The sequence below is a fragment of the Pogoniulus pusillus genome, chromosome 40, assembly GCF_015220805.1.
Source record: "Pogoniulus pusillus isolate bPogPus1 chromosome 40, bPogPus1.pri, whole genome shotgun sequence".
NCBI lineage: Eukaryota > Metazoa > Chordata > Aves > Piciformes > Lybiidae > Pogoniulus > Pogoniulus pusillus.
In genome coordinates this window covers 3072273-3100243 of record NC_087303.1, presented here as the reverse complement: position 1 = coordinate 3100243, position 27971 = coordinate 3072273, and the positions used below count along the sequence as shown (strand labels likewise).

Sequence of the window (27971 nt, the reverse complement as noted above, 5' to 3'; positions counted from 1 at the left end):
AGATTCGGCGCAACCATTCCCGTCCTGCGCCGCGCCTGGGCGGCTGCTGGGAAGCTCCCGGTGCGGTGCAGGCTCCGAGGCGGTGCAGGGCAGGGCAGGCAAACCGTATCCCCTTGCAGAGGGGGGCAGCGGAGGGGCCCTGCGGGGGCTGTGTCGAAAGTGCGGAGCGCTGCGCGCAGGCGCTCTGCTCCCCGCCGCGGCCTGCCGGGGAACAAAGGGAGCGAGGCCGGCGCCGGAGCGGTGAGTGGGGGGCGGCTCGGGCGGCCCCGGAGCGGCCGAGCTGGGGGTGGCCAGGGCGGCCCCGGAGCGGGTGAGCTGGGGGCGGCTCGGCCGGCTTTGGGGCTCCCGGAGCGGGTGAGTTCGGGGCGGCCCGGCCGGCTTTGGAGCTCCCGGAGCGGGTGAGTTCGGGGCGGCCCGGCCGGCTTTGGAGCTCCCGGAGCGGGTGAGTTCGGGGCGGCCCGGCCGGCTTTGGAGCTCCCGGAGCGGCTGAGTTCGGGGCGGCCCGGCCGGCTTTGGAGCTCCCGGAGCGGCTGAGTTCGGGGCGGCCCGGCCGGCTTTGGGGCTCCCGGAGCGGGTGAGTTCGGGGCGGCCCGGCCGGCCTTGGAGCTCCCGGAGCGGCTGAGTTCGGAGCGGCCCGGCCGGCTTTGGAGCTCCCGGAGCGGGTGAGCTGGGGGCGGCCCCGGAGCGGGTGAGTTGGAGCGCCCAGCCTGGCTCCGGCTGGCCCTGCAGCTGCGGGGCAGGCAGGCAGGCCTGGGGCACGCCGCGGCCGGGGGAGCAGCCCAGCCGGAGCGGGGGTGTGGGAGAAGGTTCCAGCCCTCGGCTTGTTGGCAGGCGGTGGGGCCGAGGGTGCTGCCACCTCCACGGCCACCTGCGGCGGGCCCGGGGGCTGCTGCGCACGGGGAGGAGGTGAGGGTCTCCGGGCTGGGGTTTCCCGGCGAGTTGGACTCCGCCGTGCGGCCCGGAGAGGGGGCGGTGGGGCTGGGAGCACCTCCCCGTAGCGGGCAGCTAAAGCCTGAGGCTGGGGCAGCGATGCTGGAGCTGCCCCGGCTGAGCTCCGCCGCTCCCCGGGCGTGCTCCCGGGCAGGCCCCGTTTGAACGTGTCGAGCGCTGCCACCATAAGGAGCTATGTGTGAGGCCGAAGCCTAACACGGTGCTGTTGGGGAGCTCCCATTGGGGGGAGGGGGGTCTGAGTCTGAAACAGCTTCGGGGGAGCTATTGAAGGGGAAGGCTGCAGCAGCGCTGCTCGGTTACAGCCTCTGCGCTGCACCCCGCGGGGCTTGCGGCTGGAAGGTTCCCTCCGCTCGCCCCCCCCGGCCCTGCCGCTGTGCTCACTGCTTGCTTCCTCTGCCCTGCGCAGGGAGAATAGGTTTGGATTTGGTCCTTTCTGCATCCCATTCGGTGAAACTCTGCAAAATAATGGCCTGTGAGCTTTATTTCTTAAGGGAACAAACAACCTTCCAGGTTGGATGTGAAGGTGCCATAAACACGAGGCTGATTCGAGGGCAGGGGGAAGCTCATTGATTTTTTTTTTCCAGAGTTTTTAGAAGCTTTTCAGTCTTCATCCAAACTTGGCAAACTTTTTGTTGTTGTTGACCATTAGGAGCTAAAGCCTCAAAAGGCTTGGGGAAAGCTGAAGGAATAATATTTAACAGCCTGATCTTCTTTTGTCTTTCAGAAGTACAAATATAATGTCAGGTGGCTGAAAATTTGCCTGTCAAAATGTCAAGTAAGTCTGCAGATACTTTTTTTCTTTTCCTTCTTCTTTTAGTTTGATGAATTAAAGATCAGCAGAACCTGTTTGGGAGCTCATTCCTCTTAATGCAACAAATAATGAGATCGAGTGAACCAAAGTCGTTTCTGACCAAGCCCCTGGCCTTAAATCTTGCTGTGGCTGGTTTCTGGCATGTTGTGTTCATAGGGAATCCAAGGGCTGCTTCTAAACCCTTCCACTGCTGCTCCTAAGCCCTATTCCACTGCACCTTTCCTAACCACCTTTTTACTTGATGTGCTTATAAAATGATTTTTCCATTTCTCCCTTTCTTGCCCCACTAAAAGGCTCACAGCAGAGTAATGGTCTGGTCTTAAACTTGTTCTGAGTCTTGCTGTGGCTGATTTCTGGCATGCTGTGTTGGTAGGGAGTCCAAGGGCTGCTCCTAAACCCCTCCACTGCTGCTCCTAAACCCTGTCCCACTGCACCTTTCCTTATTGTGTTTTTGACCTGGTGTGCCTGTAAAAGGATTTTTCCATTTCTCCCTTTCCTGCCCCAATAAAAAGCTCACAGCAGGGCAGTGGTCTGGTCTTAAACTTGTTCTGAGTCTTGCTGTGGCTGACTTCTGGCATGTGTTGGTAGGGAATCCAAGGGCTGCTCCTAACCCCCTCCACTGCTGCTGCTAAACCCTGTTCCACTGCACCTTTCCTTACTACCTTTTTACCTGGTGTGCCTGTAAAGGGATTTTTCCATTTCTCCCTCTCCTCCCTGAATAAAAGGCTCACACCAGGGCAGTGGTCTGGTCTTAAACTTATTCTGAGTCTTGCTGTGGCTGATTTCTGGCATGTTGGTGTTGATAGGGAATCCAAGGGCTGCTCCTAAACCCCCTTCCACTGCCTCTTTCCTTACTACCTCTTTATCTAATGGGTTTATAAATGGATTTTCCTCTCCTCCCTGAATAAAAGGCTCACAGCAGAGCAATACTCTGGCCCTAAATTGGGGGGTTTTTTTGTTTGTTTTTTGCTTTGGCAAAAAAAGCCAAAACCTTTCCAATGAGAATTTCTCTTCTTGGGTTTGCCAAGTGCCTTAAAAACGTTTGCCACAGCAGCTGCCTTGTGAAGGATTGTTCAGGCTGTCAAGCAAACCAAATGTGCTTGCATTTATATCTTAACAGAAAGGCCATCTTATGCCCCACCTCCTACCCCAGCTCCTGCAACCGTAAGTATAGTGATTTTTCTCCTTACCCCAGAGCTGGTAACAGCCTGGAATAACTCAGAGAGTAGTAATTGTGGAGTTAATATCACCTTCCTGTGCTGAAAACACCCAACTGGTTGTAGCTCGTTTAGGCATTGCTTAATCTCACTTCTTCTAAGGCACTTTGTGAAGGAGAAGCTGAACAGATTTTGTTCCACCTCTAAGGCTGCATCCTGCAGCTGTGTCAGGGTCTGGAAGCAGTCAGTCGGTCGAAGATGATCCAACAAGACACTGGAATGTTTAAGGGCAAGCTGGTGGGTTTAATTCTGAAACTTCCCACTCAGCTTTTGTGCCCAACCTGTGGGCAGACAGCAAGTTCTGGCCTGTTCCTGTTGTGCCTCAGTGGGGTGCAGGAGAATGCAAAGGATTGGATCAGGATAATGGAGTGGTCAGGATGCCAGGATCAGAATAATGGAGCAGTCAGTATGCCAGGCTTGGTGAAAGTCCTTGGAATCACTGGGATTTTGGAGCCTGGCATGAGAAACAGTTATTTTCTAGCCCAATGGTGTGGAATGACACTGAGGAGAACATGGGCAGGAGCTGTATGTGGCCAGAGAGGCACTGGAGGATCAGTGTGCTGTGGGCAGGGGAGCAGCTGGCAGCAGATTCACCTCTCCTGCAGCATTCCCATTACTGAGCACACTGCACAGGGGAGAAACCCAACCCTCTGCCCAGAAGAGTGAGCAAAGATGCTGTAGAAAGCAAGAAAAGCTGCTCACTGTGCCCCACGTTGTGCACCTGCAGGGTGGGTGGGTTATATGCAGTGAAGACCTTCACACCTCTCACACCAAGCTTTGCAGTGAGAGAGGCTTGGGCATCATTTCAGCTCCACCAACCAGCCCTGAGAGGCAGAGTTTGGGCAGAGGTTTATTTTTGCACACAGCTTAGCAGACCTGTGCCAGATTCAGAAGGAGCACAACATCTGCTGCCACAGCTGGATTCCTGCAATGCCAGCTGTGGGGTTCCTTTGGGATGTAGATCTTGTTCCATGGTGTCTGTTGACCTGGTGCATCCAGGAAGGGACACAAACCTCTCCAGAAGTACCACATGTTACCCATCCTTCCAGCATCTCCTGTGTTATCTTTATACAGCACTTCAGCTGCAGCTTTGATGCCAGCCAGCAAGTCAGACAATTAACCTCCTTCTTCCACAGCCAGCTCCTGCAGTCAACTAAATCCCAGCAGTGCTACCCACAGCTGAAGTAAAACTGCTTCCATGGCCTGCAAGGTAGCTCCATGGTGACCTTCAGATCCTGTCCTGCAGCAAGAAAGACCTAAGCAGCTGGAGATAAAAGTTGTCACCTGCTGGTGTCGAAGAGCTGTAGTGCAACAGATTCACAGCTGCTGTGCTGGTGATGCAGAGAAGTGGTGGCTGGTGGCACAGTGGTGGTTGTGTGTGTCCTGCTGCCAGGCAGAGTGAGGCAGTGCCAGCTGCTGTGGCTGGCCTCAAAACCTTGGGCAGTAGAGCTCTGAAGGCTGCCTGGTAAAGACTCATTTCACTCTGTCTGCTTAGTAATGAACTACCTGGAGTGTGGCTGCAAGTAACTGAAGGCTTGAGGAGCTGATGTGGAGTAGCTCAGAGGTTGTGTTTGCACTTGACAGGCCCTGGCAGCTTGCAGTCCTGAACCTGGTGGAGGTTTGGTAGCAGTTAGCTAGAAGGGGCCAAGCTAGCAGAGCACCTGGGGAGATCATCAGGTTGTCCTTAGGAGTGGGACACTGTGCAGTGCCACTTGGATGTCTGGAAACACCACAGGAGACTGAATCTTTAGGGAGTGATGGACCCAGCCCTGGAGCACAGTTGCTGTGTAGTAGTTGATGCATTTTGTTCCCAACAAAATGGTTGGGAAGGGGGGAAAAAAGCAGGATAGGGATTGAAGTGAGGAACAAAATGAACCTGCTGGTACTTGATGCTGTGTAGCTGATAGGTGGGAAGAGACTGGAAGGAAATGAGTTTTCTCTGCTGAGGACAAATCAGTTCCCTTTCAAGGCTGAGTGAAGCTGGATTGGTGAACTTCTGTGCCTGGCTTGGGCTCGGTGATCAGTTAGGACTTGTAGGTCCCAGGCTGCAGGAGGATGCTTCTGTCATGCCCTCTGCCAGCTTTCCAGCCCCAGCTCCCCAAAACAGTTACATTTTGCACATCAGGAAAGACTTCCAGTCCTGGTCGTGGTGCTCAGGGGAGACTGAGAGAGATTTTTGTTTGGGTTTGTTTTCCCTGTTTTCCTGACAGCTGTTGGCAGAAGAGCAGAGAGGGACTCACTGGTACAGTACAAATCGGTTCTGAGGCTTCCTGCTCGCTCCGAGAAGCTTCACCCTCTGGATGGGAGAGTCTGAACTGCTGCCTTGCGTTGGGCATATTGCTACCAGCTTCATTTCTTACTGAACTAGAAACAAACTCCTCAAGCTGGGAGAGAAAATTGGCAGTGCCACCTTTGCTTACAACCCCCTCCACCCTGGTTTCCTTCAAGGTGTGCACTGGAGCTCAGTCGTGTGTGCTGAGAAGCCTCCCACTGCTGCGCCTCCATCTGCCCCGGCGGGACCCTGGTTGCTTTTTTTTGCATTGCCATAGTTGCAGTTCATTTTCATTTCTTTGTCTTGTTCCTCGTTTGAGCCTCATTTCTCATGGTGTTTTTGTCTCATTTGTTTCCATCAGCAAATGCCCAGCACCCCAGGGTTTGTGGGATACAATCCATACAGCCATCTGGCCTACAACAACTACAGGCTGGGAGGGAACCCGGGCACCAACAGCCGGGTCACGGTAGGAGAATCAACTATTCCATCCTCCAGCAACCAGCAGGAGCTGCCCAGCAATGGCTTTAGAGTTAGATCCTCCTGAGCCTTGGCTGCTGCCACTTCTCTTATGAAAACACAAATCCTCGTTCTTCTTCCCTCCCTCCTCCCCTCCCTCCTCCCCCTCTCTCCCTTTTCACTCTAAAACCTTTTGCAGGACAATGGACTTCAGCTCAGCAGAGAGGAGATCGTGGTGGTGGTTGTGGTGGTTGGTGCAGAACTCCTTAAAGAGGCTTTGCGGTCTTCAGGGACCGCTGCATGCTGAGGGAGGAGTTGTGTAGCGTGGGCAGGAGCTCTGAGGGAGGGAACTGCTCAGTTTGCTTGGCACGAAAAAGAAGGAAGAGCTTTTTGCCACCTGGAGGTGACTGCCAGCAGCTGCATCGTGCTGCTGAGCCACGCAGGAGATGCAAACTTTGATTGGGTTTTTTTCTTTTCCACTTTTAGTTTGAGAACTCCAAAATCCCAAGCTCAGAAAATACCAGAATGGAACAAAAGACAGAAACTTTGCAGCTCTGACCTGCTCTGTCTGTGGGAAATGGATATGGAGCAGAGAGTGGTGAGGGAGAGGAGGCCCTGAGCCTTGGGTGCAGTTAGCTGTGGAATTGTCACGTTTCAGAACTGTCAAGCAAAGCCCCCAGGGTTTGTTTCCCCCCTCCCCTCTCCAAGTTTCTGTCATTTGCACAACTTGGAGGCTTTTTTCACTCCCAGCTTTCCCTCCAAAGCCCCTCCTGGCTTGAGGAGGTGCCACCGAGATTCCTCAAGGAGCAAAGGTGTGGTTTGTAATGAAGTCACAGCCCCTTTTTATAGCTCTCCACTTAAACCTCCTCTCCAGCTTCAACAGGATTGCTTTTGTTGAAGCCTTTACAGCAAATCCCTTCCCATCTACAAGCTGGAACTTGACTGAACCTCTCCTTTTTGCTAGTTTTTATTCCTTCCTCCTAGAAGGTTTTGTCTGAGGCCTCTTCATTGTTTCTGTATGTCACAAGCACACACACACACAGCCTCTGCCATGCATATAGAGCTATATGGATGGTGTCTGTCACCTCCTCTTGAGTTGAAAGCATTAAACAATTTCTGTTAATGTTTTTTTTTTTCCTTTCCCAGATCCATCTCTGTGTGTATCTCTCTGTATACATTTTGGTGATGCATATTGCCTCATGCACATTATTTACACACAACTCTGTATGCATTGTTTCATACAGCTCCATAAATGCAGCAAAAAAGAAACAAACCCCAAAGGAACAGCAAGGGGGAGGGGGGGGGAAAGCTTGAAAGCTGAGCACTGGTATTTAGCCCCACACACACACCAAAAAAAGGCTCAAATCCAGGCTTTGCTTAGCTCTGGCTGTAGTCCTGAGGAAATCCTCAAACTGCTTTGAGATTGGCAGGAAATTCTCCCTCTTGCAGAGCACCTCACACGTGGGAGCGCCTGAAGGGTGGAGGTTGGGCAGCTTGGAGCTGATGTCACTGCAGGACTGGAGGAGAAAAATCTTGCTGGGTGCTTTCTAGCACTCTGTGTCCTTCTGTCCATGGCCCTGCCAGCCTGCAAACCTCAGGGGCAGAGAAGAGCACAAAGGACTGACAGTGGTTGTGAGGGGAGCAGCTGCTGACAGCTCACAAGCTGGCTCCTGTGGCCTCCTCCTCTGCTTTCCACAAGGAGCAGCTGAATTGGCTGCAGGTCAGCTCTAGGTAGATCCATAACTAAAAGGATTTGCAAATCCCAACTTGGTTCCCTGCTCTTACCCTTCCTCCTGAGCTTTTCTCACCTGGGCAGTAGCCAGAAGGAATTAGTCAAAACAGGTAAAAGAGAAGTGAGGGAAAAACCAAACCCAAGCTGCTGGGCTTGGTCTCTCCACGCAGGTCTCCCAGCTGTGGGGGTTTCAATGTGAGGATGAGGTTTATCTGCTAACTGCCCTGTAAAGCTGCCCAGCCAAGGACACACTGGGCCTGGGGCAGCTGTTGCCACAAGGAGCAGCTCTGGTTAGTGCCTGCTGAGCATGGGCAGAGCCTCGATGCTGTCGCTCGCCTCTCGGTGGGGGTGTGTGGGTGGTCTGGCTGAGTGCTCTCCAGCAGTGGTGTGTGTGGAAGCTGCCAGGCACTCCCATTAATGCATTTATTGGTTCTTTTGTAGGCTTCCTCTGGCATTACCATCCCCAAGCCCCCCAAACCCCCAGACAAGCCCCTGATGCCCTACATGAGGTACAGCCGGAAGGTGGGTATGGAGCTGTCGGTCAGCAGCACTTTAGTCTTTCTTTGTGCTAACAATTAATTTGCTGTCATCTGAGTTTCAGCTTCTAAACTCTGCCTTCTAACAGCCTGCACATTCTGTGAGGGGACTGTAAAACCCAGATGCATTCCTGGCCCTGCAGGAGAAAGGCAGCAGTAGGCTGGTGACACAATTTCTTGGGGGGGAAACAAAATAAAAAGGTTTTTTCCTCTAGAAATGCTAAATCCTACCACGGGCTCTGCTGACAAGGATCCACCCCACCACTTCCAGGAGTTCCTGTGACTTACTGGCAGAACTTTTTTATGTAAAGGAAGGATTCCTTTTGCTCTGCTGGGCTTGGTACGGTGCTGTAGCTGGACTGAAGAGTAGCAAGGAGTGGACTTTGCATGTTCTGCTGCACCAACCTAGCTCTGTGGCAACGTTTGCTTCGCTATGCTGAGAACTGTTTGACAGAAAGTAGGAGAGAGAGAGGCTCTTGTGGAGTCTGCCAGCTGATGGGGCATGGGGAGGGCACGAAGCAAGGGAGCCAGAAGAAGTTTCTTCTGCTTCTGGTAAAATATCTTTACCAGCATGTCTGTCATAGGCAAGAATAAACCAGCACCACACACACCCCAAAAAATAAACCACCCTAACAGTCAAGTGGCACAGCAAGAAATAACTCTGGCAGCTCTCTGGTGTCTTTTTGGTTTGGTTTCTTGCCTTTTCCCTCTAAAGTTAGAAACCTTTTCTTTGGTGAAGCCAGAACTTGTTGGAACTCACCAATTGCTCAGCAAGACTGCAGTCGTTTCCATTGTGGTCTGAAAAGCTCTCGGTGCTCTGTCTCTGTCCTATCTCCTGCTGGATGTGTTGTACTCAGTAGCATTGCCTCTTTTTTTTTCTTGGTGTGTTTTTTTTTGGTCTTGTCCTCCCTCCTGCATTTCAGAAGAGCATTAAAGAGGGTTCAAAGGGCAATCAAGTACTCTCAGTTCAGCAATTCAGTAGATGGCTTCCTCCAGCCTTCCTACCCCAGCACAGAGTTTAGCCAGGCTCATCCCTAACTTAAATCCTGGTGGTTTTTTTTTTTTTTGATGGTGATGCCAGAAAGAACTCTGAGATGACAATATAAAAAAAAAAAAAAATGTGTGATTTGGAAGTCTTTAGATATCATTAGTAAAGCTCCAGCTGTTTCTGTTAAGGTCTGGGACCAAGTGAAGGCGTCCAACCCTGATTTGAAGTTATGGGAAATTGGCAAGATTATTGGAGGAATGTGGCGAGATCTCACTGATGAAGAGAAGCAAGAGTATTTGAATGAATATGAAGCTGAAAAGGTAAATGGAAGAGATCTGGGATGTTTCTTACAGCTCCTTCCTCTAGGAACTGGTCTGAGAAGACAAAAAAAATGAGTTTAAAACCTCTCATCTTTAATCCCCCAGCGGTGGTGGTTGAGGCGCTGAGGAGAGCCCTGCCCTGTGTGCCTGTCCTGGCGCTGCCCTTAGGCTTTGGAGTTCCAGCAGCTGTGACTGCTCACCTCCTAAGACCTAACTCAGAGCGGAGTGGTGCTGACTGGGGCCTCGTTTTCCTTTCCTCTTCTTTAACTGTTTAATGGCTGGATTTGATTGTGCGACAGCAGCACTTGACAAAGCTTTGTCTCGACACCCAAAGCCTCTTCCCGAGCTGGTGCTCTGCAACTGCTATTGTCCCGGAGGTGTTGGTGCAAGGACTCCCAGCCGCCAGCAGGGCTTGGTGGCTGTAAGCTGCTGGCACTCTACACAGTCAATGCCTTTGTGGTTGGTTCTTGCTAGGAAACTGCTACCACTGCTCAGGTTTTTTATCTCTTGCTTGGGGTTTTGGTTTGCTTGACCTTAATGCCGACAGGCAATGGTGGTTGGTAAGTGGTGAGGACCTTTCCAAGCCTGCTCCTGTGCTCCTGAGGGACAAAGGGAAAAATGGTCCAGCTGCTGTCTTGTGCTTACCACCTGGTAGGCATCCCAGGCTGTGTGTGTGTGTGTCTGTAACCTGCTCCAATCTAAGCTGGTTTTCATTCCAAGGCAATAGAGAAGGACTTCAAAGGTGGGATTGAAAAAAGCAACCGACTGAAGGAACTGATCCTTTTCACCCTGCTGATGTTTAGATTGTAAGCTCCTTGGGGCAGGGGCATCTTCTTTGTTGTTGTTTTTTTTAATAGGTAGAAGGATTCCAGTCCTAACCACACAGAAAAGGTGATCATAGAGTCATTAAGGTTGGAAAAGACCTCTAAGATCAAGTCCAACTGCCGTGCCCACTAAAGCCTGTCTGCAGTGGCCTCTGGGGGCTCTGCACAGTGCTGTGGGTGACAGCTTTTGTGCCAGCCACTGGAAAGAAGTCACTCTGCAAGACCTAGGCTGGGCAGGTTTGCAGAGTGGGTGAAGGAAGCAATTGAAAGGGGGGAAAAAAGTGCTTCCAAGAAGGTGGAAATAGAGCTGCAGCCCTGCTGCCAGGAGGAGACCCTGCTCTGGCTGCGGCACTTGGGGTCATCCCAGCGCAGGGATGGAGCCCAAGGATGGAAAAGTCACAGCAGTGCCATGCTGGGGTAAGGGAAGGATTCCAAGGTCTAGGTAGAACTGCAGAGGGTCACTGAGAAGAGTTGAAGGTAGCTCAGTTTTTATCTTCTCATGAACTGCCAGCTTGGAGGGGACCTCAAGGGTCATCTGCTCCAACCTCCATAGGTGAAGGTGGAGGTTCAGCAACCTGTCAGAGCTTGGTCTTGTTCTGAGATGTTTGGATTTGAAATAACCAAACCCTAAAGCTGTAGAAGGACAATTCCTCAGGAATTTAAACTGAAGAAGGTACCTGAGGCCCCAGCTTGGGTTTGTGGCCCAGGAATGACCCTGGAAGGAGCTCTGCAAGCCCTGGGTCGCTTGTGCCAGCTGGCCCAGAGCAGCTTGGGCTGCAGAGCTGCAGTGTGGGTACCCAAGCTGGGAGCTCCAGGGGTGCAATCCAGGCCTGTTGGTCCCCTTGCAGATCGAGTACAACGAGTCCATGAAGGCTTACCACAACTCCCCTGCCTACCTGGCCTACATCAACGCCAAGAGCCGCGCCGAGGCCGCGCTGGAGGAGGAGAGTCGCCAGCGGCAGTCCCGCATGGAGAAGGGAGAGCCCTACATGAGCATCCAGCCAGCAGAAGACCCTGATGGTAAGAGAGAGCAGTTTGGGAGCCCCTCCAGTGGCACAGGCTCACTGCAGGACCAGCTGTGTGGAGGAACAGGTGCCAGATGTGGACACCCAGCAGTGCGCAGCTGCCACGGCCCTGCCTGGGGCTCTGGTCCCACTGGTGGCAGAGCCTGAGTGTGGTGTCCTGTTCTGGGCACCTCAGTACCAGATCTGGAGGTGCTGGAGGGAGTGCAGAGAGGGCAGCAAAGCTGGAGAAGGGCCTGGAGGAGAAGTCTTGTGAAGGAGCTGGGGACGTTTAGTTGGAGGAAGAGGAGGCTGAGAGGAGACTTTGTGGCTGTCTACAGCTGCCTGAGAGGAGGTTGTGGAGAGGTTGGTGCTGGCCTCTTCTCACAGGTAGAGGGATGGAACAAGAGGGAATAGACTCAAGCTGCACCAGGGGAGGTTCAGGTTGGACATGAGGAAGAATTTCTGTCCTGAGTGGTCAGGCCCTGGAACAGGCTGCCCAGAGAGGTGCTGGAGTCACCATCCCTGGAGGGGCTTTAAGTCCTTTAGATGTGGTGCTTGGGGACGTGGCTTAGGAGTGAACTTTGCAGAGTAGGGTCAGAGGTTGGATTTGGTGATCCCAGGGCTCTTTGCCACCCCTGCTTGGTCCCCTGGATTTGATTTGTCACCAGCACTTTGGGCTCCACACAGCCAACAGCTGCTTTTTGCTTCCCACATCACCCAGGGCTGGCAGCACTTCTGCCACCTTAGCTTTGGGAAAGGAGACAAAGCTCCCAGCTCCAGCTGAGCTCTGCTCAGGGCTCCCCACAGACAGGATGGAAGCTGCCTGAAGGAAGCTCTGTGCTCACCACCTGGAGCACATCATTGTGACAGGCCAAGGTCTGGGCAGATTAAGAGCAGCTGAGCTCTGACTGTGTTCAGCAACTGTCACTTGAGATTGTGCAGGGCATGAGCTGCTCATGGGGGTGGTGGGAAAATCCTGCAGGCTGAGGCAGCCCTCCCTGGGGGTGAAACTCAGGCACCTGAGGTGTGCTGTGAAATTCAGGGTGCCAAATACTTGTTGAAACCTGAGGGGAGGGAAAAAATCTGCTCAGTTACACCCTGGGCTTTGTGTTTTCCTTCCTCATTGCAACAGCACAGCCCTGAGAGAAAGCTCAGCACAAGCAGCAGCTCCCCAGTGTGAGAGAGCTGCCAAACTGGTGTCACTGGTGGGGTAACTGGGACATTCCTCTGCCCTTCCTGCTGCAGAAATGGCTTCCAGTGGCCACAGTAGTTGTACCTAAGAGCTGGAGGTGTCCAGAGAAGGGTAGCAAAGGGGTCTGGGGAGAAGCAGCTGAGGGAGCAGCCTGGAGAAGAGGAGGCTGAGGGAGACCTCATTGCCCTCTACAGCTCCCTGGGAGGAGGCTGGAGCCAGGTGGGGTTTGGGTTCTGCTCCCTGGTCTCAGGTGACAGAAGGCCTGAAATTGTGCCAGGGGAGGGTTAGGCTGGGGGTGAGGAAAAACTTCTTTGCTGCAGTAGTGGTCAGGGACTGGAACAGGCTGCCCAGCGAGGTGGTGGAGTCCCCATCCCTGGGCATGTTCAAGGCCAGGCTGGGTAAGGCCTTGAGCAGCCTGCTGCAGTGCAGGGTGTCCCTGCCCGTGGGGCTGGGGTGGAGAAGGCTCCAGGGACACCTCAGAGCTGCTGCCAGTGCCTGAAGGGAGCCTGCAGGAAGGCTGCAGAGATACTTTTGCTGAGGGGGTCTGGAGCCAGCCCAAGGGGGAATGGTTTGGAGCTGAGGCAGAGCAGGGTGAGAGTGGAGCTGAGGAAGAAGTCGTTTAGTGTGAGGGTGGTGAGAGCCTGGCACAGGCTGCCCTTGGAGGCTGTGGCTGTCTCCTCCCTGGTGGTATTTGAGGCCAGACTGGACGAGGCCATGAGGCCTCCCTGCCTCTCTCCCCTGGGGTCTCTTCTGACCTCCCCATTTCCATGTTTCCATAGTTTAAACTCTGGGTGTGCTCTGAGTGCAGGCTGCAAACAGCACCAGGGGGTAGAGGCATCTTCCCCAAACCCTCCCTCTCCCCCCTAGCCCTGGTGCTGCTGTGGGCACCACAAGTCCCATCACTGCCCAAGCATCCTGGCACAGGTTGCCCAGGGAGATTTTGGCTGCTCCCTCCCTGGAGGTGTTCAAGGCCAGGTTGGATGAGGCCTTGAGCGACCTGTTCTCGTGGGAGGTTTCCCTGCCTGTGGTGGGGCTTTGGAACTGGCTGAGCTTTGAGGTCCCTTCCAACCTAAACCACTCAGTGACCCTGCCAGAGGGAGCTGAGGGTGTGCAGCCTGTGAGGGGCATGAGAGCCTGGCACAGGCTACCCATCGAGGCTGTGGCTGCCTTCTCCCCGGAGTTATGTTCAGGGCCAGGCTGGCTGATGCCCGAAGCAGCTGAGCTTAGCTGAGAGGTGCCCCTGGGCAAGGCGGGGGGGAGGAGTGCGAGGTGGGGGGATGGGAACAGCTAAACTCTGGGCCCCTCCCCGTGGCAGCCGAGGCCCTGGGGGCGCTGAGGCAGCTGCCTTTGTGCCGCAGACTACGACGATGGCTTCTCGATGAAGCACACTGCCACGGCTCGCTTCCAGCGCAACCACCGCCTCATCAGCGAGATCCTCAGCGAGAGTGTGGTCCCCGACGTGCGCTCCGTGGTCACCACCGCCCGCATGCAGGTGCTCAAGCGCCAGGTCCAGTCCCTCATGGTCCACCAGGTAAGGGCAGGAGCTGACAGGCCTGGAGCACAGCCCTGTAGGGAGAGGCTGAGGGAGCTGGGGGGGGGTGTGCAGCCTCTCAGGGTAGAGCTGATTGCTGTCTGCAGCTGCCTGCAGGGAGGTTGTAACCAGGTGGGGTTGAGCTCTGCTGCCAGGCAGCCAACAGCAGAACAAGGAGATGCCAGGGGAGGTCTAGGCTGGATGTTAGGAGGGAGTTCTTGATTGGCATTGGAATGGGCTGCCCAGGGAAGTGGTGGAGTTGCCATCCCTGGAGGTGTTGAAGCCAAGCCTGGCTGGGGCAGTCTTCTCCCAGGCAACCAGCAATAGAACAGGGGGACACAGCCTCAAGTTGTGCCAGGGTAGGCATGGGCTGGATGTTAGGAGGAAGTTGTTGGCAGAGAGAGTGATTGGCATTGGAATAGGCTGCCCAGGGAGGTGGTGGAGGCATCATCCCTTGAGGTCTTCAAGAAAAGACTGGATGAGGCACTCAGTGCCATGGTCTGGTTGACTGGATAGGGCTGGGGGATAGGTTGGACTGGATGAGCTTGGAGGTCTCTTCCAACCTGGCTGATTCTATGATTCTATGCACTGGTTGATTGGCCAGGGCTGGGTGCTAGGTTGGACTGGATGAACATAGAGGTCTCTTCCAACCTCTCTGATTCTGATTCTGTGACTCTGATAAGTTGAGAAAGGAATGAAAACTTCCCACTCTCATAACCAAGTTCTCTCCTTTCCTTGGACTGGATGAGCTTGGAGGTCTTTTCCAACCTGGTTGATTCTATGACTCGGGCAGGGCCCCCTGGGGCTGCACTCCCAAGCCCAGCAGCGTTTGCTGCCCTGCAGGCCTCTGCCTGTCAGTTCTGAGGGTCCTGAGTGCTCAAGTGGCTCAGCCTTGGGCGTTCCTGCTGGGGCTCTGCTCCTCTTTAGCAACAAGTTCTTTGCTGTGAGGGTGGTGGAGCACTGGAACAGGTTGCCCAAGGAGGTGGTTGAGGCCACTTCCTTGGAGACATTCAAGGTGAGGCTTGATGGGGCTCTGGGTGCCCTGGTCCAGTGGGGATGTCCCTGCTGACTGCAGGAGGCTGGACTGGGTGATCTCTAGAGGTTCCTTCTGGCCCAGACCAGGCAAGCAGCAACAGAACAAGGGGACACAGCCTCAAGTTGTGCCAGGGCAGGTTCAGGCTGGATGTTAGGAGGAAGTTGTTGGCAGAGAGAGTGATTGGCATTGGAATGGGCTGCCCAGGGAGGTGGTGGAGTCACCATCCCTGGAGGAGTTCAAGACAAGCCTGGCTGGGGCACTTAGTGCCATGGTCTGGTTGATTGGCCAGGGCTGGGTGCTAGGTTGAACTGGCTGAGCTTGGAGCTCTCTTCCAACCTGGTTCATTTTATGGTGCCTGCTGAGGTGTGGTTGTTCTTCAGGAGCAGCTCCACTCTTTCCTCCCTGGCTCTTTGTCCCTGCACAGCCTCCTGTGTGTGCAGTGGGAGCTTAGCACCTGCAGCTCTGACTTGAGGGCAGCTTCTGACTCCTCTCTGTTGCCCTAAGCTCTCCCTGCTCAGCCTGGAGAGGAAAAGGCTGCAGGGAGTGCTTAGAGCAGCCAGTACCTGGAGGGGCTCCAGGAGAGCTGGGGAGAGACTTGTGACAAGGGCTGGGAGTGACAGGACAAGGGACACTGGCGTCAAGCTGGGAGAGGGGAGATTGAGAGTGGAGAGGAGGAGGAAATTCTTGATGGTGAAGGTGGGGAGTGACTGGCACAGGTTGCCATGGGAGGTTATGGATGCCTCTGCCTGGAGGTGTTCCAGCCCAGCTTGGATGAGGCCCTGAGCAGCCAGGGCTGGTGTGGCTGTTTTGAAATGCTGCTGCCAGTGTTTGTGTTCTCTGGGCAGCTGCTCACCACTGCTCACCACTGCTCACTGCTGCTCACCACTGCTCACTGCTTCCCTTCCCAGCGCAAACTGGAGGCTGAGCTGCTGCAGATCGAGGAGCGACACCAGGAGAAGAAGAGGAAGTTCCTGGAGAGCACAGAGTCCTTCAACAACGAGCTCAAAAGGGTACAGCCTCCCCTCTCTGCTCTGCCCACCCTGCCTGCAGGGGCTCTGCTCACTGCAGCTCGCTGCTGGCTGCCACTCCAGAGCTGCTGGCTGCGGAGCCCTGCAGCGTGGGGCTGGCAGGGGCAACCTGCACTGGTTGCTGTTTCCTCCTCTTCGGTGACCTGCAGTGGTGCCACTCAGCCTCCAGGGGTCTGTAGGTGCCCTAAGGCCATGGGGAGAACTTAACTGGCCTGGCCCTGGCTGGCTGCACACCCTAAGGGTTTGGCTGGCAGCTCAGCCTCTGCTTTGGGCTCTGTGCTCTGATCTCCCTCGCTCGGCACTGAGGCTTCTCCCGTGGCCTGTGGCAGCCCCAGAGAATGGCTCTGCCTGTGGGAATGCTGAAGTCCTGCCCTGCTGCTGGGGGTCTCAGTGTCTCCTGTTTTCTCATTCCCAGCTGTGCAGCCTGAAGGTGGAAGTGGATATGGAAAAAATTGCAGCAGAGATTGCCCAGGCTGAGGAACAGGCTCGGAAGAGGCAGGAGGAGAGGGAGAAGGAAGCAGCTGAGCAGGCAGAGCGCAGCCAGAGCAGCACAGCAGCTGAGGAGGAGCAGGCAGCTAACAAGGCAGAGGAGAAGAAGGAAGAGGAGAGTGCCCCAATGGAGACAGGTAACTGCCCCCAGCCCCAGCAGCACTGAGGGGGACCCCTGCAGAGGCTCAGGCAGGGCTATGGCACAAAGAGAGGCTCCAGCAGAGCAGCTGTGCAGTGCTTCCCTGCCCTCACGCTTCCTTTGCTCTCACTGAGTTGCTTCTTTCTGGGGCAGGGAGAGGCTGATGCCCAGCAGCCCTGTGCAGGGCTCTGTGGGCAATGGTCCTAACCCTGGGTCACCTCTTAGAGCAGCTGGCAGCGTGTCCTTGTCCTGGCAGGGCTGACAGCTGCACTTTTTGCCACACTGCTCTCACAAGCTGCTTCTCAGGCTCCTTGTGTCCTGGGCAGTGACACCAGAAAATGGCCGTGTGTGAGGGTGCCACTGGTGCCACCTCAGGAGGTCACTGCTGGCCAGCAGGAGGGACAGAGGCCCAAGGAGCTGGCATCCTTCTGGCTCTGCTGTAAGAAGGCCCTTTGCATCCTCTGCCCAGGCTGAGTTGGCTCTCAGGACACTGTGGCAGGAGTCTTATGTCCCAAGCACTGAGAAGCCTTCAGAGCTCTGCCTGCTCTGCACGTCCCCAGTGACTGGCACAGCTGCTGGGGCACGCTGGGGTGGCACAGCTTGGGCTGTTCCCTGCATCCTGACTGCAGCAGCTGCAGAAATGAGTGAGTGACACTGAACTGTCTGGTTCCAGAAGAGCCTCACGCAGAGGAGAGCACAGAGAGCCAGCAGAACGGCGAGGAGGGCACATCCACCCCCGAGGACAAGGAGAGTGGCCAGGAGGGGGGGGACAGCACTGCGGAGGAGGGCACCAGCGACAGCAACACAGGCTCGGAGAGCAACAGTGCCACTGTGGAGGAGCCTCCTGCAGACCCCAGCGCTGAGGACAGCGAGAAGAAAGAATAAAGAATGACTCCCTGCTGTGTCTAGTTTGTAATCCAATCCTGCTCTGATTCCCAAACCTCTCCTGTTCTGCTGCCTCTGTCTCCCCAGGACACCAGGTGGCACCAGGCTGCCTCCAGGGCGCCTTGGAGGCCAAGAGCTCTCTCGGAGCAAAGCAAACCTCGAGTCTGAGCAGAGCTGCTACAGCCCTGAGGGGTGCTCGGGGTGCCTCACGCTGCCTGCCCCAGAGGGCTGCTGTAGGGCTGGGGCTAGCTCAGAGCTGAAGCTGCTTCCCTCCCCTCCAGTCACTGCAGGGCCTGGCCTTGCTCAGAGGCCCTCGTGCAGATGTGCTGCAGATGTGCATCCCTGCTCTGCTCTTCTCAGGGACTGCCTCTGCTTTGTGTTTGCAGCCAGGACACTGCAGCACAGCTGAGGCTGGTGAGCAACAGAGGCTGGAGTTGCACTGAGGTGTCCCCAAGCTGCTTCTGTCCTGAGCATCTCCTGCAGAACAGAAGCAGAGAGCCCCTCCCAGCCTGCCTCAGCCCCTGCAGCTTCTCCACCACCTTGCTTTGCCTCACAGAAAGCTTTCAGACCTCCGGAGCTGAGGCCCAGATCCTGCCTGGGGGCTTTTGGTGTCGCTTTTGTTGTCTTCTCTGCAGCAGCTGGTCCACAGTGCTGGGAACTTGCCCACTGCAGGAGAGCTTGGGCCCATGGTGCTTGGCCAAGGCCTTTAAGATCGTTAAATCCACCAAGTCCTTGCTCTTCTTTACCATTTTAACTCCTTTATTTGCTGCTGAGCTGCCCTGGAACAGCCTCAGGCAGAGCTGTGGCCAAGCTGAAAGCAGGAGAGGTTTAACCTGGTGGTGTCTGATGTGCTGCACTGAGAAAGCAAAGGGTGGCTTTGCTTGGCAGGAGCTTTCAGAGCCTCTGGGAGCTCAGAAGTGTCCTGAAAATGCCACATTTTGCTCTAGATAAGAGGAAAAAAAAACCATTGCCACAAATAGATCCAAGCTGCTTGTGGCCTGCTTGTGGCCTGAGAGCTGCAGCTGGGAGCAGGGGCAGAGCTGCTGGGGTTTGGGTTTGAATTCTTTGGGGCTTCTTTATAAATGATCTAATAAACTCCAACACCTTTGGGTTTTTTAAGCCTCCAGTGGTCTGCTTCTTGCCTCTCAGGGTGATGCCTGATTAGGTTTAGGGCATTTCTCAGCCTCCCTGGAGCAGACTCCCTCAGCAAAATCTCTCTGCAGGATCCCTTCAGGCACTGGCAGCAGCTCTCAGCTGCCCCTGGAGCCTTCTCTGCAGGCTGCACCCCCCCAGCTCCCTCAGCCTGTGCTCACAGCAGAGCTGCTCCAGCCCTGGGCTCATCTTTGTGGCCTCCTCTGGCCTCACTCCAGCAGCTCTGTGTCCTCCTCCTGCTGGGGTAGCAGAGCTGGAGGCAGGATTAGAGGTGAGGTCAGAGCAGAGCCAAGGGGCACAATCCCCTCTCCTGCCCTCTCCCCACACTCCTCTGGCTGCAGCCAGCACACAGCTGCCTGCTGGGCTGCAGGAGGGCACTGCTGGCTCCTGGGGAGCTGCTCAGCACCCAACACCCCCAAGGCTCTTTCTTCAGGGCTGCTCTCAACCCACTCTTCACCCAGCCTGGGCTTGGCCTGAGCCAGCTGCAGGACTCTGCCCTTGCCCCTGTTCAGCAGCCACCACACAGCTGTGCCAGGGACAGGGTGGCCCCGACTGGCAGTTGGCCACTTTCAGCCCCGTGGGGGTGTTGAGAAGGAGGTGAGGAGGCAAACCCTCACGCGGGGGAGTTGTTTACTCTGCTTCGTTTTGCTCTTTTGAGTACAAACCAGGAGGGGTTTGAGAGCCTGAGTCATGCTTTGTGCCCTCTGCCATCAGCAGAGGCTCTGCAGGTGAAGCCAAGCAGGCAGAGGCTCTCTGCTGGGTGCTTCTCCAAACTATGCTTTCATCTGGCCACAAAAACAGCCTCGGTGCAAGTCGTTAAGAAGCCTTGGATAGAAACCAAGGCTCTGGAGGGGGTTTTGGATTCTTCTTTCTGCGTTCATGTAATGATCAGATTTTATCATCCCCTCCCCAGATCCTTCTGACCTACAATACCGAAACCCAACAACGGCTCCAGAGCTCAGAGAGGGGCCCCGGGGGGAAGCACTAAAAACTATTCAGATGTTCCAGTGAGCACCTCTCGAGGTGTTGAGGAACTTTGCTGCTGCTGAAACACAAAGGACTTAGCCCCCTGGGTGCTCTCTGCCCCTAAAGACCCTTCCCAAGCACAGGACTGAGGCCACCTCCCCCTGGAAGGCAGCAGCCTCCAGGATCAGCTTTAGCTGGGAGGGGAGGAAGATGCTTCTGGAGCAAGTAAAGAAGGGCTTTAAACCCCAAACCTGCCCTGTGTGTCCCCTGGGCTGCTCCTGCAAAGCTCTCCTGCTCCACACAAGATGAAGCCTTCACCTGGGGGAGCTTTGCTCCCAGAAAGGATTCTCCTGAGCTGGGAACAGACCCAAGAGATGAGAGGGGATCAGAGGTGGAAGGAACCCCAGAGCCTGGCACGGGCAGGGGCTGGGCTGGTGGCCTCGTAGGAGGAACCTTGAGCTGCATCCCTCTGCTCCAGCACTCAGCTGGGCAGAGCAGAGCCCTGAGAGGGACCCAAACCCTGCGGTGGGGTCCTGACCACCCTGCCCTGCCTGCGGCTGTGCTGGGCACTGGGGGGGGGAGGAGGAGGGGCTGGGGCTCGGAGCCTCTCCCTGCTCTGCTCGAAGCACTGTGCCAGGTCTCTGTCCCGGTGCAAACACTGCCAGCAGTGGGCAAACCCCTCCCAGTGGGCTCTGTGCTGCCAACCAAGTGCCCCCCAGTTAGCAGCCTGGCCCAGGGCTCTGCTGTGCCTTGGCTGTTTTCGTTCTCAGTTCCCTTCTTTCACTTTGACTTTGGGTTTTTCTTTTCCTCTCCACGGGGCTTTTTTTGAAGTGGTTTGGCAGTTGCAGGGCTGCTGCCTGTGCTGTGACAAGCCCTCAGGTACAGCCTGGCCTGGGGCCGAGGCAGCTCTGCCCCTGCTGCCAACAGCAAGCTTCACTTTGCCTTTTGTCACTCAGTTCTGCCAGAAAGGGAAGAGGGAAGGAGGAAAGAAACAACAACAACAAAACTCATTTGAGTGCTGGCTCCAAACCCTGGAGCTGAGGGGGAAAGCCCAAAGCAGGCAGGGTGAAGTGACAAGGGGCAGGGAGTGAAGGGGCAGAGTTTGTCCTTACTGAGGCTCCAAGGTCAGGATGGAGAATGGCAGCTCTGAGACAGCCAGGCCCAGGGCAGCTCTTCCTGCGGGCACCACCTCTGGATTGTGCCCTGTCTCTGTAGCCAGTTTGGGTTCCGAGGCTGCAGGGCACTGCTGTTAAATCCTGCACCCTCTGAAGGGGGCTGGCAGCAGGGGTAGTGGCAGTGGGCAGCAAACCCTTCAACCCCCAGCTCCTTCCAGGAGACACAAACTGCTCTGTCCACTCCAACCACTCCTTGCCAGCAGTGAGTGATGCCCTGGGGGGGTCCTTCCCAAGCAGTTTTACAGGGAAGGCTTCCAAACCCTCTCCAGCCATGGCCAGGGGCTGCAGACTCTCCCTAGCACAGGTCCTGCAACATCCCAGGAGGTTTTGATTCCCATTTTTCACCTCCTCTCCTTTCCCCACTCCCCATTCTGGGCTGCCTACACGGGTCAGGCCAGAAGGGATCTCTCTGCTCCCCACAGGGCCCCCAGCATGGGACTGGAGAAGCTTTTTGGGTGGCAAAGCTCTCTCTAAGCTCATCCAGCCCAACCAGTCTCCAGCTCTGCCAAGGCTGGGGCTGAGCCATGGCACTCAGCACCACAGCTCTGCCCCTTGCAAAGCCCTGCAGGGATGGGGATTCAGCCACCTCCCCAAGCAGCCTGCTCCAGGAGCAGCTCCCTGTTCCACAGCTTTCCCTTGCATCCCAATGGACCTGGCAGTGTGGGCAGCAGCTCCTGTGGGCAGCCACCCAGCCCTGACCAAGGGCACAATGGAAGCAGCAGCAGCAGCAGCACACAGGCAGTGGCTGTCCCCTGCCCCTCTTGGTGGCACAGTATCTGCTCCTGCCAGCCCAACCTCTCCCCGCTGGTGTCACAGGGTCCATTGGCCCTGGCACAGCTCAGGACCTGGCTGGCAGGTGGAGGAAGCTGGTTTAGAGCCCAGCAGGTGCCAGGCTGCTCACACTGCCTCACTTTCTGCTGCAAGCACTGGGCAGGAAGGGCTCCACCTGGGCTATGGCACGGCTGCGAAGGAACTCAATGCCCAGCGATGCCACCCAGTGCCCTGCCCTGCCGTGGCGACCAAGGGGCAAAGTGGGCAGCTGCAGGTGCCTGCTGGGAGCCTGCACTGATTGCTTCCTGCCCTGGGAGGATAAGGATCAGCACAACCTCAGGCTGAGATCACAATCAGGAGGCTTTGCTCAGGGCATCCCCTGCCAGCCCTCGAAGAACTCCTGGGGGGAGGGATCCCAGCGCAGCCCCCCCCAGTGTCAGGAATTTCCTCTCGGTTTCACTTCTGCTCTGCTCTTTGCTTGAGGAACAGCTGGGTCAGACACCCCCCACACCCCCCCGAGCTCACCCTGTGACTTCGGCACCCAAACTCTCCCTGCGGCCCCCCCCAAATGCCAGCGGAGTAGTTGGAGGGCTGGGGGAAGTGTGGGCAGGAGGCAAAACAGGAGCTGGGAGATTCCCAGCACCTTCCTGTGGCACTGCTGGGCACAGGCAAAGAGCCGCGGGGACGTCAGGGACCCTCCTGACGCAAGAGGAGGGAGGGCAGTGGGAAGTGGGCACTGGGCATGGGTCGCCCTGAGCTCACCACTGCTTGCCTCTGGGGCACTCTGCCTTCCTGCAGCCAGCCCTGCCCGGCGCTCTGGGTCCTCACAGCAGCAGAGCTGGGAGGGCAGGCACTCAGCTGGCATCTCCTCAGTGCTGCTGGGGCAGGGGGCAGGGGGCAGGGAAGGAGGAGGCTGAGGCAGCCAGAGACCCCTTACAGCTGGGCAGAGCTTTGCTCCAGTCGGCTCTGACAGAGCCTGGCATGCACCACACCTCTGAGGTTACAGCTTGGGAGCAGGAGCAGAAAACCAACTGCAAAGCAGCCCCCAGCCTCTGCCTGGCCTTAGCCTCAGCCACCAAGGGGCTGGATTCAGGGAGGCTGCCCCCAGCCTCTGCCCCTGGCTCTGGCAGCAGTGAGTGCAGGGCACGCCGTGGTGCTGGTGCCAGTCCTTACACCTCCCCCTTCCATCTGCAGCCCTGGGGCTGCTTTCAGAGGCCTAACCCCCACCCTGCCTGTACCTGAGACAAGGCTTTGATCTCCATCCCTCGGAGGAGGAGGAGGAAGTGGTGAGGAGACAAAGCTCTCGAAAGCTGAGGGGCACCTGGAGAAGTGAACAAAGGAAATCAGAGCAGTGAAGAGCTGAGGGCTGTGACCTGCTCCTGCCCACCCAGGGCAGGCAAAACTGGGTGCTGAGCGGGCAGGGATGTGCTCGGTGCCCGGGGAGGAGCAGGTCACCTCCTGCGGAGCCATCCTGACCATCTCCCAGCCCACTAAGTGTCGCCGGGGGGGGGGGGGAGGGACCAGACCCAGCGAGACCTCCTGAGGGGTACACTGAGGAGTCCTCGAAGGGAGGCTGAGCTGGCAGTGCCCGAGGAGGCGCAGGGGCTCCGGGTGGCTGTTAGCAGAGCATCCGAACCCACCCCCAGCAGCCCTGCCTTTGGCTGTGTTAAACCTGGGGCTTGGGCTGGAGAGCAGCTTCAGGTGGCAGCAGTTGGTGCTGAAGGCAGGCAGCAGAGTGCTGCAGGCTGGCAGCACTCATGTGGCAGCTGAGGGTCTGGTGGAGGAGTGAGGACCCTCCCTGTGCCTTACAGCACTGGGCTCTGGTGGCAGATGAAGCAAGAGAGGGCAGCCAAGAGGGCAGGCAGCAGCTCCTGCCCCCCCCCCCCCCCCCCCCCCCCCCCCCAGCTCCCCACGTGCCAGTGCAAAAGCAGAACCCACTTCGTTTGCCTGCCTCTGGGTGCCAAAGGCTGCTGCAGCCCTGGGCTGAGTGTCTGGAGGCAGCATGGCACAGCACCACCTCCCAGCCCGAGGAGGAGGAGGGTCCACCAAATGTCAGCCACCCCAGGGCGGGTCAGGAGCCTCTGGCAGAGGTGCAGGAAGTATAAAAGAGGTCCCCAAAGAGGGTCTCTGGCAGGAGCTGCGCTGTGGAGAGGCTGTGCTGGAGGATGCTTCTGTTCCACTTCTGACTTCATCTGCCTTGGAAGCAAGACCATGGGTGGTGGTGAGTACCTGCTCTGCTTTGTCTCCAGTGCCCAGCCTCCTGCCCCCCTGGCATGGGGATGAAGCAGAGCATGTAAAGGCTCTAACAATTCTTTCCTCTTCCTTTTCACCTCCAAGGGAAAAGCAAAATTCTCTTTTGCAAGCTCAGAAATCTCAAATCACTTCAGCACACTCCAAAAATAAACCAACCCAACCCCAGCTCTGGAGATCTCAAGAGGCTGCTGAGCCCCAGAGCAAAGGAGCTCTGCTCGGGCACCAGGGACCTTTCCTTCTGTGCTCCTGATAAAGCACAGCAGGAGGTGATGCCACCTCCCTGCCAAGCTGGGCTCAGTGCCTCGGGCTGCTGGGCTCAGTGCCTCAGGCTGCTGCCCACTGCTGCCAGGCTCCTTCCAGCCTTTAGCAAACCCTTTCTACGAGCAAAGATCTTCAAGGCAGCAGCTCAGCACAGCTGTAAAACTGCCCAGAGCAGGGACAAGGGACAGTCACAGCCCTGGCACTGCTGTGGGGGTGAGCTGTACCCCCTCGGGCTGCTGTGCCCCCTCAGGCTGCTGTGCCCCCTCAGGCTGCTGTACCCCCTCGGGATGCTGTACCCCCTCGGGATGCTGTGCCCCCTCAGGCTGCTGTGCCCCCTCGGGATGCTGTACCCCCTCGGGATGCTGTACCCCCTCGGGATGCTGTGCCCCCTCGGGATGCTGTGCCCCCTCGGGATGCTGTGCCCTCTCGGGATGCTGTACCCCCTCGGGATGCTGCCCTCTCTTCTGCTGAAGAAATTAAGATGCAGAAACTTGAAGGCAAAAGTCTCACAGAGCTCCTTTGGTGCTGCTGGGACAGGAGCTGCTCCTCTTCTGCCTCTGGCTGCTCTTCAGCCCCTGGAGGAGTCAGGCTCCAGGCAGGGATTTCTCCTCCTCAGCCCAGCCTTGTTTCGGGCAGGGGTTTCTGAGCCCCCAGAGGAGTCCTCCTGAAGGGTCTGCAGAGCTCTCTGGGTCAAGCAGGAGCAGGTCCCACAGGAGGGAGTCAGTGCTGAACCCGCCTCGAGTGGGGAAGGGTCGCTCCGGAAAGGTCTCTCCCAAGCCCTGCAGTGAGCCTGGGGGCTGCAGGAGGCTGCAGTGGTGCTCGCTGGGGGTGCCCTGGGCGCCGGCAGGCGGAGGCAGGGCGGCAGCAGCTCGGCAGGGCACGGATGGGCTCACTTAAGAATGAATTTCCTTATCTCTGCTCATCTCCCCTCTTGATTCACAATTTCCTACCAGGGCTGAGGCAGAGCAGTGGCAACTTTCTTCTGTGGCAGCTCGAGGAACCCCTGGCACCAGAGCCTGGTCTGGTTTGCACAGGGCTGTTGGCATCTTCCCTCTGCCGGGCACTGTGCTGGTGACTGCCAGCAGCTGTGGCACCACCTGAGCCTGAGGAACTCTCCTCAAAAACCCCCACAGCTTCCCCCGCAAGCTGGCAGAAAGCAGCTCGGAGATGCCAAGGCGACCTCCCTGCCCACGTGTGCCAGCCTGCTGGGACTGCAGCTTGTGCACTGCACCCCTGGCCGGCAGCAGGAGCTCCTCTGGCCACCAGGGCTCAGCTTGGCTTTGCTCATACCCCTCGGAGCACCTCTGGCTCCTGCTCCTCCTTGGAGCATCCCCAGCTCTGCTTCCCCCTCTGGTCCCTGCAGCAGAGGTCAGCACTGGCTCCTTTATGCCAGCCCCAGTCGGGCAGGAGCTGACCCCACTGCCCAGCCCCGTGCCCAGCCCCCTGCCCTCTCCCATCCACACGGAGCCGTTCTCCTTCCCAGCCTCTCCCAGGCCCTACAGGAGGAGCCTTTGGGTCCCACCCAGCCCAGGGCAGCACCAGGAGCAGCTGCAGCCCCCGGGGGCTCTGCTGCCTCCTCTGACTCATCTGCCCTGGGAGTTTTGTTGGCTTTTTAGAAGTCGAGGTTTCTACTTTGACTCTTTCTGGGACTTTCTGGAGAGTGCTTTTGGGGTTGTTTGCTTTTTTTTTTTGGTTGGTTTTGGGTTTTATTCTTTGTGTTTTGAGGAACAAAACTTTAGGAAAATACCTACAGCAGAGAAGTGCCAGAGGGGGGGAAACAGAAAGAGAAAGTAAAGACAAAGCCACCTACAAGTGTCTCTTAACCCCCTCCCAGAGCACCTCAGTGCCTCCCTGAAACCCATCTGCTTCTGCTCCCCCCAAGGACACCCCCCCAAGAAGAGCACTGCAGGGAGATGTGAGTCTTACCCAGCCTGAAACTGGTGATGCTGGCACTGACTCACTGGCACCAGGAGGCTGCTTGGCCTCTCTGGCTGTGCCCCTGCAGAAAGCTGAAGGGGGAGGGAGGGCAGAAAGAGAGCAAGAACAGGAGGGAGGGGCACTGAGCTGCTTGGCACTGCAAACCCCCTGACATTTAAGACACCTGAAACAGCAACCAAGGGAGGGGACAGAAACGTGAAGCTCTTCAGAGGGATGCTGCTTGCTGAAGTGTTTCAGGCTCCTCAGTTGAGTCACCTCCAGCAGCACTGCTGAAGAACAAGAGGAAGATTTTCATGCTCAGTAAAACCAAGCCCAGGGCAGGAACCCAGCCAGGGCTGGGCTGGAGGCCTGGAGATGGCACAAAAGCAGGGCAGAGATGGTTTGGTGGGTAGGGGGTGATGGCCCTGGGGTGCCCATGCTGGAGCATCACATCTGTCAGGGAGACAAATGCCAGCTGAGCCATGCTGGCAGCACTGTGCCCACGCAGGAGGGTGGAGGTTGGTGCCTCTGGGGACTCTGCCTCCTTTCCAAGCAGCTTCCAGTGCCAGCTGCAGGGACCCTGAGCAGCCACCAGCAGGCAGAGGCAGACAGAAGCCCAGCCCCAGGGGGCTCCTGCGCTCAGGGCAGGCTGCTCAGGGGTGGAACAGAGGAGCCAAGCCCCCAGGGGCTGGGGTCCTGCAGAGCTCAGGGACCCCGGGCAGGAGCCAGCTCCAGCAGGCTGCAGGCTTTGGGCTTTTGGTGCATCTCCTGCATGTCCTGGTGACACACAAGAGTTGGGTCAGCAGCTTGAGGTGGCCACACCATGGTCACCAAACCTGTTCCTGCGTCTGGGGCTGCTCAGGGTGGGAGTCACTGGTCAGAAATCAGAAACACTTAGCCAAAGCTCTCCCCCTGCACCCCTCCCCTCTCCTTGACACCATTCCTGCACCTTCCACAGCCCCAGGAGGACTCAGAAGGCCAAGGTGGGGTAGGAACCTAAGCAAGCAGCAGCTACAGGAGGGTGAGAGGTGAAAACAAGGTGGGAGGTGAGGCAGAAACTGCACGACCCAGCGAGGAGCTGGCAGCAGGCACTGGGGAGGAGCAGGAGGAGCATTCACACGTGGCTGGGGATGTCTCACCCACACAGCAGCACTCACAGGCAGACAGACAGACAGCCCCAGCCACAGAGGGACTCTGTTATCAACAACACTGCCATGTGTGACCTCACTGGGGACACTGCTGCAGCACTCCCTGCCCCCTCAGCTGGTGCAGCTTCATCAGCCTGGGCTGCTGTGATGCCTGCCCAGGGGGCTGGCAGAGCAGGGTGCCCAGGGAGAGGGCAGAGCTAAGCAGAGCATAGCAGGGCCTGGGCAGCTTTACAAACAGCTGCCCCACGAGAAGCAGGCAGCTGGAAGCCAAAGGCATCTCCTGCCCCTTGCCAGCCTCGCTCAGTCACCCTGCAGCAGGCATCAGCAGGGCAGGGAGAGGCTGTGGGTAGGGAAGGAGCCCAAAGAGACTGCCCAGGAGGAGCAGCAGGAGGCCCAGGGCAGCTCTGCCAGCTGCCCCCAGAGAAAGGCCACAGCTGCTCAGAGCAAGGCGAGGGCAACCCCCCCAGCTGCCTGCTCACCTTCTGCTCTGCCCAACTCTGCCACCGGTGCCTGAGGTAGGTGCTGGCAGAGCTTTAAATAGAGCAGAGAAAGCTTTCACTGGCCCCTGCGCCCCTGCTAACCACAGCAGGAAGAGCTGCTCGCCAGAGATTGCTCTCACCGGCAGCACAGCTGCCTCTGCAGTGCCCTCCTGCCCTGCAGCGCCAGTCCCAGCCCAGCAGAAGTCAGCTCTGACACCGAGACAAGCAATAAATCTCAGCCAGCCCCAGCCCCGTCCCTCCTGCTGGGAGCTTCCCTGCGCCGCAGGCAGGCAGCAGCTGGACCAGCCACGCTCACAGCTGGAGTGCCCTGGGCTGGATGTGCTCCCAGCACGCAGCGAGGCCCAGGAGATGCCTCCTGAATAACGAAAAGGCTAAAAGAGAGGCAGAGAGGCGCCCGAGTGACCTGTCCTCAGCTCT

At 57.0% G+C, this 27971-nt stretch overlaps 1 protein-coding gene across 5 annotated transcripts; it reads left to right on the top strand.

Annotated features, from left to right (window-relative positions):
- Nucleotides 1–79: 79 nt before the first annotated feature.
- On the top strand, nt 80–18530 carry SMARCE1 (SWI/SNF related, matrix associated, actin dependent regulator of chromatin, subfamily e, member 1). Of its 5 annotated transcripts, XM_064174370.1 has the most exons (12): nt 251–354; nt 1676–1726; nt 2883–2926; nt 4116–4189; nt 5613–5717; nt 7881–7961; nt 9152–9283; nt 10956–11127; nt 13662–13834; nt 15779–15880; nt 16314–16524; nt 17200–18530. In XM_064174370.1, exons 4-12 carry the CDS (start codon nt 4178–4180, stop codon nt 17409–17411), a joined length of 1200 nt encoding a protein of 399 aa, XP_064030440.1. In that variant the 5' UTR covers nt 251–354; nt 1676–1726; nt 2883–2926; nt 4116–4177; the 3' UTR covers nt 17412–18530. The 5 variants fall into 5 exon arrangements, with proteins under 5 accessions (XP_064030437.1, XP_064030441.1, XP_064030440.1 ...); XM_064174367.1 differs by lacking the exons at nt 251–354; nt 4116–4189 and adding an exon at nt 80–240; XM_064174369.1 differs by lacking the exon at nt 4116–4189.
- The last annotated feature ends 9441 nt before the right edge of the window (nt 18531–27971 follow it).

What these genes read in the sequence shown, in the direction of transcription:
- SMARCE1 (XM_064174367.1), top strand. An exon ending in GCACCAACAGCCGGGTCACG is followed by an intron (nt 5,718 to 7,880) that starts GTAGGAGAATCA and finishes GTTCTTTTGTAG; the next exon opens with GCTTCCTCTGGCATTACCAT. An exon ending in TCAACAACGAGCTCAAAAGG is followed by an intron (nt 15,881 to 16,313) that starts GTACAGCCTCCC and finishes TCTCATTCCCAG; the next exon opens with CTGTGCAGCCTGAAGGTGGA.